At 42.3% G+C, this 20,611-nt stretch overlaps 1 protein-coding gene and 1 pseudogene across 1 annotated transcript in view; one reads left to right on the top strand and one right to left on the bottom strand.

Annotated features, from left to right (window-relative positions):
• otog (otogelin) overlaps positions 1-17,046 on the top strand; it is a 178,412-nt gene extending 161,366 nt beyond the window's left edge. The window contains 2 exon segments of the mRNA XM_061701282.1: positions 13,561-13,640; positions 16,846-17,046. Of these exon segments, the coding sequence (XP_061557266.1) occupies positions 13,561-13,640; positions 16,846-17,046 (281 nt within the window).
• Positions 10,094-12,174, bottom strand: LOC133399396 (uncharacterized; annotated as a pseudogene).
• Positions 17,047-20,611: the final 3,565 nt, after the last annotated feature.

Below are 20,611 nucleotides of genomic sequence, written 5' to 3' on the forward strand. Positions count from 1 at the left end.
AATCACAACTCTGCAAAAGATACTCCTGCCAAAGGGGTGGACTACATAATTCCTGTATACATACTCCAGAGAAGGGACAAGTCGGCAATTGTCACCCAACATTGATATTATTCCCCAACCAATCGTTAATCTGTTTCACAAAAGTGTTAATGTCAATAGACCAAGAATCACATAAAAAATCAGCGTTAAGTCAGCACACCAACAACCTGCCATACAACAACACTATCAAGCTGCATCCTCCTGGGCGCCCTGTAAAATAATGTTATTTCAACAAATCAGTCACCCCCTCTTCATCATGTACACAGTCGCAAAGGTCAGTCATTCAACAGTCCGTGTGGAGACCGTATTCTCTTGTCAGTCACACTGTCCTTGGTAACTAAAGGACACCATTAACATGACATGACAAGCGAGACTTCTCAGACAATAACATTGACCTGGACCCAGGAGTGAATGTCCTCCCACATACACCACACAGACAAAACTGAACACAGAACACTTATTGGTTGAACCATAACACCTAACCATCCGATTTTGAAGCATTAGCGTTCTTACCCAGTTTGCGGATCCAATTCCATAATTCGAGAGTTATGAAACTTGTACAGCCACCTGAGGCTTCTTTAACGCAATTAATATCCAACTTCCCTCGTTCCTGTTTGGGCAAACAGTTAACCCATCTCCTGCAACCACACAGCTTGTATTTGAAGGTTCATAGGTTTGAAATAAATATTACCATCACTACACTAGGTCTTCCTCCTCAGTAAAGCGATATTTCTGCTCGAGTGATGATTTAAAAATAGCTCACGCTAATAATAATTCACATTTATCACTATCCAGGTGTAAAAGAAGAGGCTTGGCTAGATGTCGCTCCACCAACCACGTTACTGCGCATAATTTTCCCTAGGTACCGTTACAAGTCTACAGGTGTCCTTCATTGCTTTCGCTAATATACCTTACACACGCGCCCCGTCGTAAAGATGCCCCCCCCAGCCACCAACAATGTGGTGCCAGTTCCCTGCAATTTTAGAGCTCTGGGTCTCAGAAGGACATCCCAGATTATTCTGTCTGCTATTTCCTCAAGAAGCCTTAATTTATATTTATTAATCTATAAATGGTGCTTTACTATTACCCTTTTGCTCAAAGAGTAGCTCTCCGCTTGTCCACAAATTACTGTAATCAACCAGACTTAGGAGACAGAATGCAAATAAATAAACCTCCTCAAAATTTACTTGCCAGACAGATGGAAAAATCTTTGTCCTCCCTGCTCTAGTGCTGAATCTGGGGAGACAATCAAACAGATTAATCCTCATACCATATTAGCCATTCTCAAAAACATGTACTCCACATCATTTCCCTTGTACATGATGCAAATTAGGCACAGTCTCATGGCGTATGTAGCAACTCACGTGACACCTCTGGCACATCAGCCCACTTCTGTGAATGGAAATGATTGCATTCGCTATGCTGTATTAATACTCACTATACTGTATCAACTCAATATTGTAAGGATGTCTTTAGTTGACTGGTGTCCCTTGCGTAATTTTCTTCATCCGGTTTGCCACAAACAGGAACTTCTATGTATATGAACTTACAAAAATTGCAGACTCTCTGTATTTTCCCAATACAGTCTTCCAGCCGCTTACTTGTGTGCCACTCCGTAAAAACGAAAAATGACTCCCTATGACACACAAGTTAACACATCTTTCATTACTTTACAACCTATGTCAAAGTTCCTCTTCTTGGCACAAACAAGACGAAAGCCATCATCTGCGTTAATGTTCTTCTCACGATCCTCTATCATTTCAAGTGCTCTCTAAACATCCATCCATCCATTTTCTGAGCCGCTTCTCCTCACGAGGGTCGTGGGAGTGCTGGAGCCTATGCCAGCTATCATTGAGCAGGAGGCGGGGTACACCCTGAACTGGTTGTCAGCCAATCGCAGGCCACATAGAAATAAACAACCATTCGCACTCACATTCACACCGAGGGGCAATTTAGAGTCTTCAATTAACCTGCCACGCATGTTTGTGGGATGTGGGAGGAAACCAGCGTGCCCGAAAAAAACCAACACAGGCACGGGGAGAACATGCAAACTCCACACAGGCGGGTGTCTGCTCTGGTGTCAAGGTGGAGGCAGCTGCCACACCTTGCTTTCCTATGTAAATACCTGCACTATTTAGCATCCAGTTTTCATCCTGTATTGACTCAAAGACATCTCTGTAAACAAAATCGTAATTTTTATCATAGTACAGTGTGAGATGGACGGGATCGATCGGATGGCTGTAGGAGGCAAGAGAGTCGATTCAGGGCTCCCACCGCAGGAAGGCCGAGTAGATGCCGCCTCCCGCCTTTGTTTCTGGTTTAAGTCGGGCCCAATAGATGTCAGCGGTCGCTTCCAGAATTGCATGTTGCAACATGTTCCATCCGGCGGACAATTTTCCACTCTCAGTTCATCACGGTCCCATCTAGGAACCGTATCGTCAGTCCATCCGGGCTACAAAGGATGGTAGCCTTGGTTTTAATAAGCAGATCTCTGCCCATCAGATTCACTGGAGCCCCCCCTTTCATCAGGACAAACTGATGTTCATGTGTCTGTCCAGCAATTTCAGTCTTTCATGGTGTCGTCATCGGCAGACTCATGGGCACTCCTGCAAAGCTCATTCAGGTGGTCGTCTTCCTTTAGCGGGGATAAGAGGCTCTGCCTTTCCTCCGTCACCTGGCTCCGGGCTCATTGGGTATTCGGACCAGTCCTCATCGCATTAGTACTGGCTAGATGGCTGTTGTTGCAGTGGAGCCTGCTGCGGATGCTGATGCCGGGCTGCGTCCACCTCTGCCGCGTGGAGCTCTGTAGCCTCCTCTTTGAGGTGGGGCCTCTCTGGGTCCCACTGGAGGTCTCTGTTGCATCAGTGGGGGAGCATTACATTGACGATACCAGTGTCCATACTGACCACAATTGAAGCTTGCTTGGTCCGGTGGAGGTCGGCGAGCACTTCCCCTGCCCCTGTTGGTGTATCCCCTGTCACGACTCCCATCCATGATAGGTTTGAAGTCCGGGTGCCTCGTCACCGTCGGCTCGGAGGGCGGGAAGATGTCATGGATGACCACAAACACAGGCTCATGCTGTCTGTCTACTTTTTCAGCGCCTGGGTCCAAATATCACCGCCAGCAGCCAGTCCGGGCAGCCGTTTCTGTAAAAACTCAAAATCTTTCAGAGAGAATATTATGGATATTAACCCACCTTTTTGAATGCGGGCTCGTGCGGAATTGATGGGAGTTTTATTTCCCCTCTACAATTGGTCTGTCATTTGAGCAGCTCCCTTGACCGGCAAAGCCGGATAAAGGTAAGTCACTGGGGGCCGGTTTCGAGAAGGTCCGTAATTGTATTTAGTAGGGGAATTTGTCGCTCTTTTTTTTTTTTTTTTTTCGCCGAACAGCTGCCATGGCAATGGACACCAGACAAATCTCATGAATTGTTCTCCTCAATTTTTCATTCTCTTCTATTTTCTTATTCAAATCCCTTTTCTCCATCCACCCTGCAGGGTCCAACTTTTTCTTCATATTTTTTCCTTTCAGAATAGCCTCTCTTTCTTCCTTCTGAAACTCATTGCTATATGAAACAACGTACATTCCTTTTTCTTTTTCCACTTTGCCCACACACTTCTAAATCCTGCTTGTTTCTTTTTCTGCCAGCTAACAACTGACCTATTTCAATCCACAAATCCTCCAATGACTTCTGGTAATCACTCCGATACATATCGCATTCATTACCTCTACCCTCGACTGTCCAGTTCACACCCCAGGGTTTTGGTGGCACACTCATCTTGTTCTAAATCGGTTTTTGGGGGTCCCAAAATCCCCGTCTACCGAAACGTTACAATTTGAAACTGCGTCCGATCTCAAGTCAGTCTACGATGGGACAAGCAGGTACCTTGTTACCCTTCTTTCTCCCAGGATCTTATATTATCCTGGTGTGTCAGGAACCTTGTTACCCTGACTTTCGATTAGCACAACAATAACAACACAATGTCCTAGTAACTATTGACAATGAAACAACTGTACCACAAGTCTCCCAAATTTCACAATTTCCAATGTGCAGAATTTGTGATTTAATCAAACAGGTTTACGCTCACCTTTTTCTGTCGCTGCACCGGGGAGATTGCAGTCCAATTGAAACCCTGTCCACTCTTCTGTCTTTTTATCTAATCACGTCGGGGTCACCATTTGAAGGAACCTGAATTTTATAATCACCTATTACTCTCAAGGTTACATGCGTGTTTGTTTTATTATAACGATTATAATAATTATTATAACAATTATAAAGACGCGTTAAAAGTCAACCAATTTATTCCTGACAAGGGAGTCTATACATTTTACAGAGCTCTGGTTCAGCAGCTACGCTTATCCTAGCGTCAGCAGAGACAGCGCAGACTGAACAAAGCTATCTGTTCTTGCCCCCGACTTATACAATGTTAGAAAGAGGAAGTATGAAATGGCTGTCGTCTGATTGGTCCATGGTCCCATCTGACGACATCATTGCTCTGCAGAATGATGGACATTTGCCTCTGGCTCCAGACGCCGTCTCCACAATCTTGCATCTCATGTTTACAGTGACTCCCCGCAGCCATTGTCTTCTCCGACATCTGTTCTTTGTGGCCTCCACATGCACCCTGCTGGGAGCTTTCTTGCAACACACTCCCACACCCTTATCTGATTTCCATTCAATGCTATACTGCAATAAATACCCTTGTTTACCCCAGACCTGTCACATCCTAAAACCCTATATCACCTTCAAAAAAAAAAAAAAAAAAAAAAAAAAAATATATATATATATATATATATATATACACACAATGCACAATGCCTACCTTAGTTGTATTGTGTGAATGCACAACGCACAGATGTTTCTGCTCATCTATGAAAAGTGCTTCCTAACACTATCTTTAGCAGTTTCCCTTTTTATCTTGCATGCCACTCTGACTGTTTAGCCCTTTACATTTTTTTTTTTTTTTTTTTTTTTTTTTTAAAAAGTTCAGTGTGATGACAGCGCACCTCCTTTATAATGTGCAGGCTGCTGGTCACATTGGCTGAACGTGCGTATAGGTGAGCAAACACCTTCGTGTTGAGCTATTTCGATGTGATTACGCCAGCATTAACCCTAACCCTAACCCTAACCCTTTTAAATAAATTTATTGAAACAGTTCAATAAATTGTGATTGGATGATCGAGGATGTTGAGGCGGAACGTCTGCCTAGAGCAGATTTATATATATATATATATATATATATATATATATATATATATATATATATATATATATAATACAGTAGTAATACGAGTAATGCATAATTGGCCCCACAGAAATGTGACAACGAACTCAAGTCAAAAAATTGCCAGCTTATTGTAATGGAATTATAGGTTAGGTGTTTAATAAGTTGATCGCAAGAGGGAAGAAGCTGTTGGAATGTCTACTAGTTCTAGTTTGCATTGATCGGTAGCGCCTACCTGAGGGAAGGAGCTGGTGACCGGGGTGCGGAGGGTCCGAGAGGATTTTACACACATATATATATATATATATATATATATATATATATATATATATATATATATATATATATATATATATATATATATATGCAATCTCTGGTCTGAATGACTACAGGCCTGTCGCTTTGACATCTGTGGTCATGAAGTCCTTTGAACGTCTCGTGCTGGACCACCTCAAGAGTGTCACAGGTCCCCTGCTGGACCCCCTGCAGTTTGCCTACCAAGCGAACAGGTCTGCGGATGATGCAGTCAACATGGGACTGCACTTCATCCTAGAACACCTCGACAGTGCAGGGACTTACGCGAGGATCCTGTTCGTGGACTTCAGCTCAGCGTTCAACACCATCATCCCTGAACTCCTTTCAACCAAGCTTCTCCAGCTCAGCGTCTCACCTGCCATCTGCCAGTGGATTTACAGCTTTCTGACGGGCAGGACACAGCAGGTCAGGCTGGGGGAGGCCACCTCATCCACACGCAGCATCAGCACTGGGGCGCCCCAAGGTTGTGTCCTCTCTCCGCTGCTCTTCTCTCTCTACACGAACGACTGCACCTCAGCGAACCCGACTGTCAAGCTCCTGAAGTTTGCAGATGACACCACTGTCATCGGCCTCATCAAGGACGGTGACGAGTCTGCATATCGACAGGAAGCGGAGCGGCTGGAGCTGTGGTGCGGCCGACACAACCTGGAGCTGAACACGCTCAAGACGGTAGAGATGATCGTGGACTTCAGGAGGCATCCTTCGCCACAGCTGCCCCTCGTGTTGTCCAGCTGCCTTGTGTCAACCGTCGAGACCTTCAAGTTCCTGGGAATTACAATCTCTCAGGACCTGAAGTGGGCGAACAACATCAACTCCGTCCTCAAAAAGGCCCAGCAGAGGATGTACTTCCTGCGGCTTCTGAGAAAGCACGGCCTGCGATCGGAGCTGCTGAGACAGTTCTACACAGCGGTCATCGAATCAGTCCTGTGTTCTTCCATCACAGTCTGGTTTGGTGCTGCTACAAAAAAGGACAAACTCCGACTGCAACGGACAATCAAAACTGCTGAAAGGATTGTCGGTACCCCCCTACCCACCATTGAGGACTTGCACGCTGCCAGAACTAAGACAAGGGCGTGCAAAATCCTCTCGGACCTCTCGGATATATATATATATATATATATATATATATATACATATATATATTTATATATATATGTATATGTATATATATGTATATATATATATATATACGTATATGTATATATATGTATATATATATATATGTATATGTATACATTCTATGTACTGTATATGCGTACAGCTTGTGGAAAACATGATACCATGTTGCTCGAATGACAAATGTGCACAATTTAGACAATATCGCTCATCTGACAAACCAAATAAGTGACAGTTTCATAAAAAAAAGTCTCCAATTATAAAGGTGGAACTGTTCTTAACTGTTCTTTTATGTGTTTAAAAGTGTAACTATGTGTCTAATCTTTTGAAAATCTGAGACAAAATAATATATCATCATTTTTTAGACTAAGGCAGAATGGCACATGACCAGAGAGAGAACTTTAGAAGAATCGGAATCAGAATCATCTTTATTTGCCAAGTATGTCCAAAATACAAAAAACAAAGGAATTTGTCTCCGGTAGTTGGAGCCGCTCGAGTACGACAACAGACAGTCAATTTACAGAACACTTTGGAGACAGAAAGACATTGACAAAAAAAAAAAAAGTCACTGAGCAGTAAAGGTTTGCTAGTTATCTGGTAATGCTGGTACATTATTATTTTTTTTTTTTTACAATGGCTGCAAAAAGATGCAGAGTCCTCTAGCACTTAGAGCAGTTCGAATGACTAATATTGCAATAGTCCGGTGCAATGACCATTCTGCAAAGGGCGCTGAGACTTTAAGGAGTGTATGTGGTTTAAATTGACGAGTAGTGCGATAATCTGGGACAATGTTGGTTGTGCAAATGTTGCAGATACTCCTCAGTCAGTGTGCAAATGGAGCAGATGCTACTCTGGCATGAGTGGCCAGTATATGCAAAAAGTGCAGCATGGCGAGACAACTACAGTGCGTGCACGAGTAATACATAATTGGCCCCACAGAAATGTGACAACGAACTCAAGTAAAAAAATTGCCAGCATGTTGTCATGGAATTGTAGGTTAGGTGTTTAAGAAGTTGATCGCAAGAGGGAAGAAGCTGTTGGAATGTCTACTAGTTCTTGTTTGCATTGATCGGTAGCGCCTACCTAAGGGAAGGAGCTGGAAGAGCTGGTGACCGGGGTGCAGAGGGTCCGAGAGTATTTTGCACGCCCTTGTCTTAGTTCTGGCAGCGTGCAAGTCCTCAAGGGTGGGTAGGGGGGTACTGACAATCCTTTCAGCAGTTTTGATTGTCCGTTGCAGTCGGAGTTTGTCCTTTTTTGTAGCAGCACCAAACCAGACTGTGATGGAAGAACACAGGACTGTCTCAGCAGCTCCGGTGGCAGGCCGTGCTTTCTCAGAAGCCACAGGAAGTACATCCTCTGCTGGGCCTTTTTGAGGACGGAGTTGATGTTGGTTGCCCACTTCAGGTCCTGAGAGACTGTAATTCCCAGGAACTTTAAGGTCTCGACGGTTGACACAAGGCAGCTGGACAACGTGAGGGGCCGCTGTGGCAAAGGATGCCTCTTGAGGTCCACAATCATCTCTGCAGTCTTGAGCGTGTTCAGCTTCAGGTTGTGTCGGGCTCACCACAGCTCCAGCTGCTCCACTTCCTGTCGATACTCAGACTCGTCATCGTCTTTGATGAGACCGATGACTGTCGTGTCATCTGCAAACTTCAGGAGTTTGACAGTCGGGTGCGCTGAGGTGCAGTCATTCGTGTAGAGAGACAAGAGCAGCGGAGAGAGGACACATCCTTGGGGCGCCCCAGTGCTGATGCTGCGTGTGGATGAGGTGGCTTCCCCCAGCCTGACCTGCTGTGTCCTGCCCGTCAGAAAGCTGTAAATCCACTGGCAGATGGCAGGTGAGACGCTGAGCTGGAGAAGCTTGGATGAAAGGAGTTCAGGGATGATGGTGTTGAACGCTGAGCTGAAGTCCACGAACAGAATCCTCGTTTAGGTCCCTGCACTGTCGAGGTGTTCTAGGATGAAGTGCAGTCCCATGTTGACTGCATCATCCGCAGACCTGTTCACTTGGTAGGCAAACTGCAGGGGGTCCAGCAGGGGACCTGTGACACTCTTGAGGTGGTCCAACACGAGACGTTCAAATGACTTCATGACCACAGATGTCAAAGCGACAGGCCTGTCGTCATTTAGACCCAAGATTGCAGGTTTCTTGGGGACTGGAATGATGGTGGAGCGTTTGAAACAGGATGGAACTTCGGAAGGAAGTGATACGCTGTTAGACATTTCATGGGGTTTTCATGGAATTACATTAACTGTTGCCAGTAAATGTGTTTACAGTAACTTACTGGCATGAGTTTCCAGTAAATCATTTACAGTCAGTCACGTCATCAATATTTAATATTTAAAAAAAATTAACAACAATTACATTCACCAAGTGCTCCTGCATTTTTATATTCCAGTAATTAAAGGTTAGAGTAGGTATTACAAATACACTTTGACCCAATTATTGCAGACTATACGTTGATTTAAACATTGTAAATAAGTCAAATGACTACATGCATTAACTAATGTACAGAATCAATTTCACAGAACAAATTTTAAACAACATCAGAACAAAGTCTCATGATGGTATAATTGTGTATTTCTAATCAGTACAAAATTCATAAGGTAATCAATTTAGGAAGCACTTTAACATCATCTTTGCTGAATTTTAGAAAACAATGCACCTTACTTTTGGTGTCTGTATTTGGAAATGAGTGCATAGTACATCATGATTAATGCAGATCAAGTAACACAATAACATCCAAAAGTGCAATATTTTTTGGGGGGAAAACTATCTGGACTCAAAAAATTAACACGAAATGTAAATGCGTACTGTAACAATGATCAACAACGAACTAGCATCTCCAAAAAATATAAACGACTGTTTTCAGAACAAAGGAAGCCTATTTAATAGGTGAAACATCTTTAAAAAAAATAAAATAAATCAATGAAATGTCGTTGCGTTTTGGTTTTGTGTTGTAGCATTTGCAATTGTTGTGATCTCTCTCATCCACCATAGAAGAAGTATTGTATGTGGGATTTGGGTAAACTAACAACTAAACATCTGGTAAACCTAAAACCTATAAACCTAAAAAATAAAAAACGCACACAAGGCATCTGCAAAACCAAAATTGTCCTCCAAAACAAAGGCCACCTTTCCTTTACCTTTACAGACTACTGTCATGTCCTTCTGGATGGATGATGTTGTTGCATACGTATGTCTTTAAAACACAAAGCAAGGGGTTGGACTACGTTAACACAGCCAACACTTAATTGACAAATGCACAAGACAATTGGCCTACCTACATCCACCAACATGAAGATAGAGTACTTTTTAAAGGAAGAATTGCAGCTATGCCGGTCCGGTTGTAGTTCTTGGCTGAAGTGTTGCTCTCAATCTCAGACTCTGAATGTCTTCATTCTGTGATTGTCTTTGAAAAAAAGCGTATGATCCTCTTGCCCTTGGTTTGAAGAGCCTCTCCAAATCGATCACAGATGTCAATACCAGAGAGAGTTTTGAAATAAGCACAGTCCTTTTTGCATAAAAAGGAAAGGCCACTGTTCTTCAACTGCCGATATATTGGGAGGAGGGTAGGTGTTTATTGTTTGACGACAAATGTACGTCAAAGCCAATGAATGATCAATGTCTGCAGCTTGGGCCCATGAGGTAGACATACAGCTAACATAAGTTTTTTTTTGTTTTCTAAAGAATCAATCATCTCTCCTTCTGGGAGACATTTTTGCTACCAATTTATACAGCCATAGCTGTCAACTTTGCAGCGCACAATTTTAGTGGTGCTGTCATTGTCCTTGGTTTCCGTATTGTGTGACTTCCCTTGTTGTGGCTGACATGTTCAACTCTTGTCTTAAGGTGATTAACAAGGGAATAGTAACTCAATATTTCTCCTTCCACTGTTGTGTCTGCAAAGGTCAGTTATGTTTTGACACAATCACTTTTGCTACCTCCACACGCAGCCCTGTTGGAATTTGGACAGCGTTTCTGGATGGCTTCCATTACAGTTCTCACCATGGCTCTTCTATTTGTAGCATTAGCTCTCTCCCTTCTTGATATGGATCGTAAGAGTGAAACAGACATCTTGTCCCAAGGAATCTCCAAATGGCTGAGCCATCACTGTATAGTTATTGAGGCGGGTGGCACGATACAATCATATCAATGTTGACTGAACACAGAAACAGACGGAGGTGGAGGAAGTAGTGGTGAATGGTTTATTATAATCCAGTTCAGGGTACGTATCTCCAAGGCGTGATGGTGGACCGTCGGGACAAGGAACGTGCAGGAAGCAGGGGTCGTGAGCAGGTGGGAAAGATTGGTGGTGTGGCTGGAGCGGACAGCGAAGCGGGGGGCACGGAAGGAGCACTGGAGACGAAGAAGAACACAAGGATGTAAGTGTGATTGCAGGAAGTCGAGTAACTTACAACAAGAGTCGGCCTGTGTACCACAATGGAGTGATCCTACTCTGGCCGTGGAATCCTGGATCTGGCAGGCTTATATGCAGGGAATGATGAGTGCTGATTGAAGACAGGTGTGTGGCCAAGGTGATGCTGATTGCTGGGGAGAGAAAGAGAGGCATGGCGCAAAGTGCCACCCAAGCTCCAAAGCTTGCAGGGCACAGATCATGACAGAGGGTCCAGGATGGGGAGGCTTTGTATGCAGTGTGAACATTTTCATTCATCACTGATGTGTCCCATTTGGTTTACAGCTGTAACTAGTGTCTTCTTCAGCTCTGAAAAGACAAAGAAATACAAAACATATTTTGGTTATTTATAGACTGCAGATAAAATTACTGGCATATAATATGACTACATTGATTGCATCAAAAGCTAGTAGTTAGTCCTTCATCACAACAAGCATTTACGACACTTGTTTTTGTGTCACACGATGCTGCAAGTCATCCTGCTCAATGTGGGCTATATCCTCTTTCTTTCTGGCTCCAACTATGGATGTGCAAGTTGTGTAACAGCAGTGGTCAACTTCTCATAGTCCATTTCAGTCAGTATTCTGTGTATTTCCTGAATGCATTCTTCAGCCATACCTTTATTGGAGCACTCACTGAATGATGCAAGCAAACAACAGGGAGGTCTATGATATCATACATCCGCAAAGGATAATAGTCCTGCAGACTATCTGCATTAATCAGGACTGCGTGATAAACTGAAACAACAAAGTGCACCTGTTTATCACAAAAGAGTACCACCCCCCGTTTTTCTTTTAAACTGTCAGAGGTATTGATTAAAAAATATATTATTTCAGATGTAGTTTGGTGTTGTAGAACTGCAGCACCATACTGATGACGCATACAAAATAGTCTCATAGGTACTTCCAACTAGATCCTCAATGAGTTGGTCAGTTACATCAACATTACTATTTAAATATGGAATTACAAATATTGGATTTATTTTTTACAAGTACAGACATTACTTAACACAGCCTCTTAATAGATTGCCTTCATTGACCTCTCAGCAGGTCCAAGCACATTCAGTACATTCCTCATGCGGAGATAAATGCGGCTCTGGCATCATCACTGAAGCACTTTAAACTGCTGTGACAGTGGCTGGAACAAAGCAAGCTTGTCTCTCTTCCATGGTTATGTAAATGTGAAACAGAATTCGCATCAGTTCGAATCCTTGTGTTCGATCAGAGGAAACAAGCCTGAGGAAAACATCTGATGAACTGGTTAACATGTTATTATTCTTGTTCTTGTTAATTGTTTGTTAATGTATGAAGACATTGCTCTTGGAGGATTGTAAAAATGTCAAGTGATATTTTGGAATAATTTTGATTCTTCACAAGTAAAATATTCATGGTTACTTTTGACCGGGAACACAACAGGTGTTTCTTTTTTGACTGTATAAAAATGCAAATTGTTTCAAAGCAAATGTCCTTGATAACTTTGACCCAAAGTACTCTGTTATAAACAGTATACCATGTGTCATCTGAATATTTCTTCAGTCAATATTTCTTCAGTCAAAATATTCCAGTAATTGTGTTTTTTTTTAGAACTTGCTTTCAAGTGTATAAGATCAGATAATTAATGCCCACAGGCCACTAAAAACAAAGAAATTCCAAACATGTAATATTTATCAAAATTTAAGTTAGTTTAGATATCTAACTCAATTCAAGTAGTGATAATTTGGATGAATACAACTCAAGTAGTGATAATTTAGATGAATACAGTATGGTGATTTTTAATGGAACGGTCATTTCTGACCAGGAACACCAAATTGTTGAACATGAAATGAACACAGCATGAGGGTTAAATAGATTGAAGGTGTGATTGGTCCCGTCTTTTGCTTGCACGTATGTTTTCTGCTTTGGTTCGTGTGACTGAGTAGTTTGTGTTTAAAGTGTAGCATAAGTGACATCCTCAAGATTGTCAGGGTCCCAGACCAACACCTCCACAGCCATATTATACTCACCTTAAATCACCCCCCCACCCAAGACAATCCTGGGTTGTATATCATTCTATTTAGAAGCAAAGTGAACACACCAAATAGTGCATATATATACATTTACAAATAATGACTTTAATTGTATACTCTCTTTTCCTGAACACACACAATCTTCAATGTATTGGTATATACCATTGATTTCATTTGTCTATTTTTCATTTCCCTTAATGATTAAAAACAGATTTTCCGGTACATGTATACTTTCGCTTTTTTTTTTTTTTTTTTTTTTAAATTCCCTTCCTCATCTAAATCGTTAAATCTTGCAGCTTGTGCATTATTCAGAACGTCAGTGCTCTTCTTCCTCCTTACCCTTCACTCTCAAGCTCTCATGGGATTTTATATGTTACAGGGGAGGATGACAGTTTGTGTTTAATTCGTTCCAATGTGGTTTGCTTTGCCTTTGTGTACACAGGCAAAGAAGATGGGAAGGCGTGTCAGAAGGTGACAGTGAGGATGACTATTAGGAAGAATGACTGTCGCAGTAACAGACCGGTATGTTTCATGCGTGTGTTTTGGGAATCAGTAACCCACCATACTAACCAAACCACCATCCATCCATACAAACAATTAACTAGAAACTAGAGCTGCGAGCAGCTATTAAGGGCCCTCGCACCCTGGCCACGTTGGGGTACTGGCACGTTGGGGTACCAGCACATTTCAGATCCTTTGAATACAGATGGAGAGCGCGCGTAAAATGGAGAAAACTGCATATGCTTTCTGTTCCACTTCACGGTTATGTGCTACTTTGTTTTGGTGTATCACAAAATGTCAACAAAATAAGTTCAAGTTGGTGATTGTAAGGTCAAAAATGTGAATACTTGAAACGCTATGAATTCAAGGAATAGGAATAGGAACAGGGATCACCTCATGAAGTTTTATTGTGTGTACCAAGTTTGCCAGTAGGTGGTGCCATGACTACGAATAAGTTATAGTTTGCAGATGTCCTCCAGCCGGGACTCTAATCAAGTGTGTGACATTTTGAAAAGATATGGGCATGTGTTGTGAAATGAAAACAGCTATTGTCTTCGCGGCGAAACATCAAAGTTTGTTGTGTCGCCATGGTAACAGTGTTAGACGAATTAAAAGGCTTTTAACTTTTTATCTGCAACATCTTTAGATGACACAGCTGCAGCTGAATTCGATCAGAGAAAATGTCTAGGATGAGTTAATTATGATATGAACTCCACAAAAAGTGGAAAATTATGTAAAATGTGAAAGTAAATTAAATATGGCGGAGTTTCCATTTGCTTTAGGGTAGGGCTCCAAGAGATTTTTTTTCTATCCATCCATTTTCTACCACTTATCCGAGGTCGGGTCGCGGGGGCAATAGCTTTAGCAGGGACGCCCAGACTTCCCTCTCCCCAGCCTCTTCATTCAGCTCTTCCGGGGGGATCCCAAGGCTTTCCCGGGCCAGCCGAAGGACGTAGTTTCTCCAGCGTGTCCTGGGTCGTGTCCTGGGTCTCCTCCCGGTGGGATGTGCCCGGAACACCTCACCAGGGAGGCGTCCTGGAGGCATCCGAATCATATGCCCCAGCCACCTCATCTGGCTCCTCTCGATGTGAAGAAGCAGGGGCTCTCCTCTGAGATCCTCCCGGATGACCGAGCTTCTCACCCTCTCTCTAAGGGAGAGTCCGGACACCCTGCGGAGGAAACTCATTTCGGCCGCTTGTATCCGGGATCTTGTTCTTTCGTTCACGACCCACAGCTCGTGACCATAGGTGAGGGTAGGAACGTAGATCGACCGGTAAATCAAGAGCTTCGCCTTTTGGCTTAGCTCCTTCTTGACCACAACGGACCGATACAAAGTCCACATCACTGCAGACGCTGCACCCATCTGCCTGTCGATCTCCCGTTCCGTTCTTCCCTCACTCGTGAACAAGACCCCAAGATACTTGAACTCCTCCACTTGGGGCAGGATCTCATCCCCGACCCGGAGAGGGCACGCCGCCCTTTTCCGACTGAGGACCATGGTCTCAGATTTGGAGGTGCTGATTCTCATCCCAGCCGTTTCACACTCACGGCTTGATGAAGCCAACAGAACCACATCATCGGCAAAAAGCAGAGATGCAATACTGAGGCCACCAAACCGGACCCCCTCTACGCCTCGGCTGCGCCTAGAAATTCTGTCCATAAAAATTATGAACAGAATCGGTGACAAAGGGGAGCCTTGGCAGAGTCCAACCCTCACCGGAAACGAGTCCGATTTACTGCCGGATATGCGGACCAAACTCTGACTCCGTTCGTACAGGGACCGAACAGCCCGTATCAGCGGGTTCGGTACCCCATACTCCCGAAGCACGCTCCACAAGACCCCCCGAGGGACACGGTCGAACGCCTTCTCTAAGTCCACAAAACACATGTAGACTGGTTGGGCGAATTCCCATGCACCCTCGAGGACCCTGCTAAGGGTGTAGAGCTGGTCCACTGTTCCACGGCCAGGACGAAAACCACACTGCTCCTCCTGAATCTGAGAAACATATGCTGCCATCCAAGCAATGTCTTTTTCATGGACGCCCCTGCTTATTGAGCAGTGAGACCTGGAAGGGCGTGATTGGGAGATTTTTTTTGTAGGACTTTTTTTTAAATTACATGTGAATCCCAATTTTGGTAGACCTAGGTGAAACGTACAGCCGGGCTTCATTAGTTAAAAATTTGTAGGGGGCGCTACTGAGCCACTTCTTAGTTTATAATTGCACAAAAATCTATTGAAATGTTTACCAGGCTTGATGTGTGTGCAAAGTTTCGTGACTTTTTGCATGCATGTTTACACCCTTAATACAGCGTTTGTTTCTTGGCAAACTACAACCCCAATTCCAAGGAAGTTGGGACGTTGTGTTAAACAAATAAAAAACAGAATACAATGACTTGCAAATCATGTTCAACCTATATTTAATTGAATACACTTCAAAGACAAGATATTTAATGTTCAAACTGATCAACTTGATTGTTTTTAGGAAATAATCATTAACTTGGAATTTTATGGCTACAACACGTTCCAAAAAAGCTGGGACGTTTACCACTGTGTTACGTCACCTTTTCTTTTAACAACATTCAATAAACGTTTGTGAACTGAGGACACTAATTGTTGAAGCTTTGTAGGTGGAATTCTTTCCCATTCTTGCTTGATGTACAGCTTCCGCCGTTCAACAGTCCGGGGTGTCCGGACTGTTGTCGTATTTTACGCTTCATAATGCGCCACACATTTTCAATGGAAGACAAGTCTGGACTGCAGGCAGGTCAGTCTAGTTCCGCACTCTTTTACTGCGAAGCCACGCTGTTGTAACGCGTGCAGAATGTGGTTGGCATTGTTTTGCTGAAATAAGCAGGGGCGTCCATGAAAAAGACGTTGCTTGGGTGGCAGCGTATGTTATCTTTGTGTTTAATCAAACTAAGACATTTGCAAACATTTTTACTGTGGAAAACAATGATTGACATTTTGGCCTATTTTCTTGCATGTTATGCACTAAACCAGCAATTGAATCATGATCAATATATGCCTGTGCATTTTCTGCACTGTAAATTTGAACTAATGTCCTGTTTTTTAATAAAGGGGATTGAACTAAAAATGTTTTTTAATCCGATTCATCTATTAATCTAAAACATTCTTGCAAGATTAATAGATGATTGAAATAATCATTATTTGCAGCCAATTTATCTGTACCAAACACCATCTTTCGTGATTGCTTTTGTCCTGTAGGTCAACATTGTGTCATGCGATGGGAAGTGTCCGTCTGCCAGCATCTACAACTACAACATCAACACGTACGCTCGTTTCTGCAAGTGTTGTCGGGAGATGGGGCTGCAGCGGCGCTCTGTGCAGCTCTACTGCAGTGGCAACTCCACCTGGGTCAGCTACAGCATTCAAGAACCCACAGATTGCTCCTGCCAGTGGTCGTAGAGCACGTATTTGCTTGAACCCCCACACAGTACACAAAGGTTTAGGTCCTCCACAAGAGGAAAAATAACCTCGGCAGTGTGTCAATTAATCTACTGGCTGCAAATATACTGTAAGAAAGTTCTTGCTTCTCTGGCAGAGAAGTGATTTGTGCAGAAGTGCAAACACATAGCACACTGTGACATTGGAACTCTGACCTCTCGGGGCGAGGGAAGGACAGATTTACTTTTCAGGGATAGAAATAGTCACCAAAAAGAAGAACTAAAAATAATTTTAAAAAAGCATGACTTGTGTTTCATTCATGAAATTCAAGAGAATTCCTACAGGAAGGTTTTTCGAATTCTGTTGACAGTATCAGTATCATTAAAAATCATCATTATTATTATGCTCATCCATCCTGCTAGTAAGCCTTGTTTATCTTCGATATGGTGTTTATTTTATTTAGTTCCAAATAGTTCTGTCTCTAAAATGAATACATTTTCAATTCCCCATGTGAAAGTTGAGTTTAAAGGGTTGATGCAAGTTAGAGTAAAGTGAGAATGTCAGGGGACATAATTAAAAGATAGAGGGATTTCATTGGATGAATGTTGTCATGTTGTCACTGCTGTGTTTGCAATTATTTAGAAATAGGTTTAGTGTAGTTGTAGATATTACATATCGATTCAGAATGTATGCATATTGAAGAAGTTTTCGAAAAAATGCCCATCTTGTATTTCTCCGCTAAGTTTTTGTAAATATATTTTTAAGGATTTAAAATATCAAATTCCTTGACATCTCACATATTAAAAAAACTGTATATTTGGATATGGGAATTATTCTTTACTATGTTCTAAACTTTATTAAACTAAGGATAGTTAACTGATTTAAATCCAGTTGTGTGTGGAGCACTTTATTTATTGGGGACTGACAAAGCATAAATATTGGTACCCTCGAGTCACCAGGATAAGCCTTTCACATAAGTAAGATATTTCAGTTGAACTTAATTGTGAAGTTGGTTCCATCATTTATCCATCCATCCATCCATTTACTGAGCCGCTTCTCCTCGAAAGGGTCGCGTGCGTGTTGGAACCTATCCCAGCTATCATCGGGCAGGAGGCAGGGTACACCCTGAACTGGTTGCCAGCCAATCGCAGGGCACATACAAACAAACAACCATTTGCACCTACGGGAAATTTAGAGTCTTCAATTAACCTACCACGCATGTTTGTGGGATGTGGGAGGAAACCGGAGTGCCCGGAGAAAACCCACGCAGGCACGGGGAGAACATGCAAACTCCACACAGGCGGGGCCGGGGATTGAATCATGGTCCTCAGAACTGTGAGGCAGACGCTCTAACCAGTCATTCACAGTGCCTCCGCTGGTTCCATTTACTCTTTTAAAAATCAGATCAATGAAAACAAATACCAACACAAATTTAAATCATTTTGGCTTTGCTATATTATACTGTAGATATTTCCATTTTAAATAACCTGGTAAATTGATGTTCATATCAACCACAAAAAAACGTGTGATGAAAGGTTTTGTATGGTGAGCTGTAACAATATTTGTGGCGACTGGTTAGAGCGTCAGCCTCACAGGTCTGAGGACCCGGGTTCAATCCCGGCCCCACCTGTGTGGAGTTTGCATGTTCTCCCCGTGCCTGTGTGGGTTTTCTCCGGGCACTCCGGTTTCCTTCCACATCCCACAAACATGCGTGGTAGATTAATTTTGAACACCAAACTTTCACCAATTCCGTATTTTCCTTCCTTTTATCTGTTGTAGCGTGGATCGGTTATTCAATAAATTGATTTTGAAATTCTTTGAATTTGTTCTAAGATCCCAAGACGGATCACCAGTCGTACCTCCTGCGACCACTAGTCAGATAAAGTGAAACTAAGGGTTGATATAACTATAGTATAAGATATTTATCGTTAAAAGGGACACCACGTCGCTTTGTTTTTTTATAAACAGCAACAGCAAAACCTCAATAAATCTGTTATTTCTGAAGGGTTGTTCCACTGACATAATTTTATTTGATTCAAGAAACACAAAGAGCAGAGCCTATGTATTTTTTCAGGTTTAATTTATAATTCTACAAGTGTCAATTAAAGGGAAAAGGGAGGAAAATCTATATTCTACTTAAAGGGGAGGCAAACAGCGAGAGATCACACAGGGTGAGTGTACCTGCCTAACATGAACCGTTACTAAGTACTTTCATGGGCCAAGGGTGAGATTCGTGAGACTTCACCACTCGTAATCTTAATCTCAATATGAGATGAACCAATGTGTACGTAATTTGGTAAATAGACTCACGGTTTGAAGGGAGGCTGCGCACCATTAGGAGGAAGTTTGCCCTTAGCACTGACTTGAAAGAAAAAGAAAGTTCAGCTTTGGCAAATATTTATTTTCTGGAACCAATTGTGCCGAGGTCTGGCTGGGTTGGTAGAAAAAACAAGACCAAGACAAATGATTTCAAAACGTTTTCCACCATTAATGTTGCCAATAACCTCAATTGAATTAAAACATATTTTTGCAAGAGGGAAAGTAAAAATTAACAAGTGAAATAATTTTGTTATAGAAGTGAGCAAACCCCCTTATGTGGACGAATGTGACTGTGTTCAGAAGTAACCAATCATATGCACACACATGTTAAATGGGAGTCAGTACACACCTGCCACGATTTAAAGTGGCTCTGATTAAAGTGCCCCAAATAAATTCCAGGTGTTCTAGTAGGCTTTTCTGGACATTTTTTCAAGGTTTTGTGCTCGCACTGACTGCTATTTCGAATTGTTCAAATTATCCTCATCCTCCCAGGTCCAGCTGGAAAAAAAAAAAGACAGGCACAAAAGCATGATGCTGCTACTGCCATGATTCACTGTAGGTACAATGTTCTTTTGGTAATGAGAATTTGATATGGTGTGATGATAATGGCCATAATTCCAAAAGGTATTTTTGAAGCAAACACAACACTGTTCATCACCAAAAGAACACCATACCTTTGTACCTACCTAGATGAATCCACAAGCATTTAAACAGTTGCTGGCTGTCCATTTGGGGCATGAGCCTTCAGAGGGGACTTAATCCACCTCTTACAGTATTTCTTAATTGCTAAAACAAAAGAAAACAGGCTCATTGCCCTGAATCCACTTATTGAACTGGTCACTCTTTTGGTAGAACCCTCAGCACTTTTCACCGAGTTGGACACAACTTGCGAACATACTGTATTTTCACCCACTAAAACACATTTTACACGCTGACGCACTTGTACTGCATAATGGTAAGCACAGGTAGCAGAAGTGAAACTCAATTATATATATATATATATATATATATATATATATATATATATATGTATAAATATATATAAACAGAGAGAGTAAGAGGTTCTTAAGGAGGTCAATACTTCTGATGGTATCATTTTGTCATTTGTACCAAAAAGGCTATTGACTTAAATAACCACTGTTGGGTCTCTGAACTCCTGGGAGTCTGAAAAACTATTAGCAGTACATTATTGTAGGGATGTATTATTACAAAAAAAGTAAATAACTATGTGTGGTAATCACTGTGCCTAGGTTATTGTAGTAAACAA

This window comes from Phycodurus eques, chromosome 2 (assembly GCF_024500275.1).
Source record: "Phycodurus eques isolate BA_2022a chromosome 2, UOR_Pequ_1.1, whole genome shotgun sequence".
Lineage (NCBI taxonomy): Eukaryota > Metazoa > Chordata > Actinopteri > Syngnathiformes > Syngnathidae > Phycodurus > Phycodurus eques.